Below are 1576 nucleotides of genomic sequence, written 5' to 3'. Positions count from 1 at the left end.
TTAAAAATAGAATTGATTATATTTAGTTTCTTGTTACTAGTCTTTAGGGTTGCTATTCTTTGTGATATTCTTTGTGCTAGTCTTGTGCTATTTGTTTTGGGTAGTTAGTTTGTTATTTATGGTGTACTAAAAGCCTATATAAGACCTAATTGGAATGAAATTCATGTACTGGAGTTTTATATCACTTCCTCTCTTTTACTATTCTCTCCACTTTTTTCTATCAGTGCCATCAGAGCCCGGTTGTGGCATCTTTTTTCTTAGTCATCAAACCAACTCTCATTCTTTTATCTTCTACAATAGCTAGCAAGCATAAACAATGGCCTCAGACAACTATGTACAACCAGCAATTCCCCGTTTTGATGGTCATTATGATTATTGGAGCATTTTGATGGAGAATTTCTTACGGTTCAAAGAGTACTGGACCATTGTTGAAGCAGGAGTGAATGAACCAGCTGCTGGAGTTGTCTTGTCAGAAGTTGACCAAAAGAAGCTAGAGGAACGAAAATTGAAGGATCTCAAGGCAAAGAATATTTATTCCAAACCATTGATCGTGCCATCTTGGAGACCATTTTGCAAAAGGATACATGCAAGCAAATTTGGGACTCCTTGAAGAAAAAGTATCAAGGCACAAAGAGGGTGAAAAGACAGCAGATGCGTATCCATGGAGAGAAGATTGAAGATGTAGCTGTGGTTGAGAAGATTCTTCGATCGATGGATTCTAAATTTGCATATGTGGTTTGTTTAATTGAGGAATCAAAAGAATTGATACATTATCAATTGATGAATTACAAAGTTCTTTACTTGTGCATGAGCAGAGAATGACGTCAAATACATGTCCAACCGAAGAACAAGCTCTGCAAACTTCAACTCATGGTGAAAACTCTGCAGGGAGAGGATCAAATAGAGGACGTGGTCGAGGTCGTGGAAGGTGGCAAGGAAGAGGACGAGGTGGTGGATATGATCCACACAAACAAACATCCAACAACAACTCAAGACTTGATAAGTCCAACATTCACTGTTATCATTGCCATAAGTTTGGTCATTACAAGTCTGAATGCACAACCAACTTCAACCATGAAAAAGGAAAGCAATCCAATTTTATAGAGGAAAAGGAGCAAGAAACTCTATTAATGACGTGCCACTACAACGAGGAGCTTGGAACTAATATGTGGTATATAGACACTGGTTGCAGCAATCATATGTGTGGTAACAAGTCTCTCTTTTCTTATTTGGATGAAAGTTATCATTCTACTGTGACATTTGGTGATAATTCTAAAGTAAATGTTGTGGGTAAAGGAAATATTCAAATTAAGACCAATAAAGGCAATGTTGAAACCATATCAAATGTGTTTTAGAGATTTGAGAAGTAATTTACTGAGTGTTGGACAGCTACAAGAGAAGGATTATGTCACAACTATCAAAGAAGGCGCTTGTGAGATATATGACCAAGAAGAGGATTGATAGCTCGTGTTGAAATGGCCTCGAACAGGTTGTTCCCACTCAAACTAAAAGGTTTGGAGTTATGTTTCAAGACTAATATAGATCAAGACCCCACATGGCTTTGGCATTTGCGATA

The 1576-nt window shown here is 37.5% G+C and overlaps 1 protein-coding gene across 1 annotated transcript; it reads left to right on the top strand.

Annotated features, from left to right (window-relative positions):
* Positions 1–316: 316 nt before the first annotated feature.
* Positions 317–1355, top strand: LOC150037736 (uncharacterized). Its single transcript, XM_090311001.1, has 3 exons — positions 317–520; positions 613–735; positions 816–1355. Exons 1-3 carry the CDS (start codon positions 317–319, stop codon positions 1353–1355), a joined length of 867 nt encoding a protein of 288 aa, XP_090167127.1.
* The last annotated feature ends 221 nt before the right edge of the window (positions 1356–1576 follow it).

Source organism: Benincasa hispida, chromosome 2, assembly GCF_027475165.1.
Source record: "Benincasa hispida cultivar pf3 chromosome 2, pf3_genome.v1.1, whole genome shotgun sequence".
In the NCBI taxonomy this organism is placed as follows: Eukaryota; Viridiplantae; Streptophyta; class Magnoliopsida; order Cucurbitales; family Cucurbitaceae; genus Benincasa; species Benincasa hispida.
The sequence above is the reverse complement of the archived record's forward strand: the minus strand, read 5'-3'. Positions and strand labels throughout refer to the sequence as shown.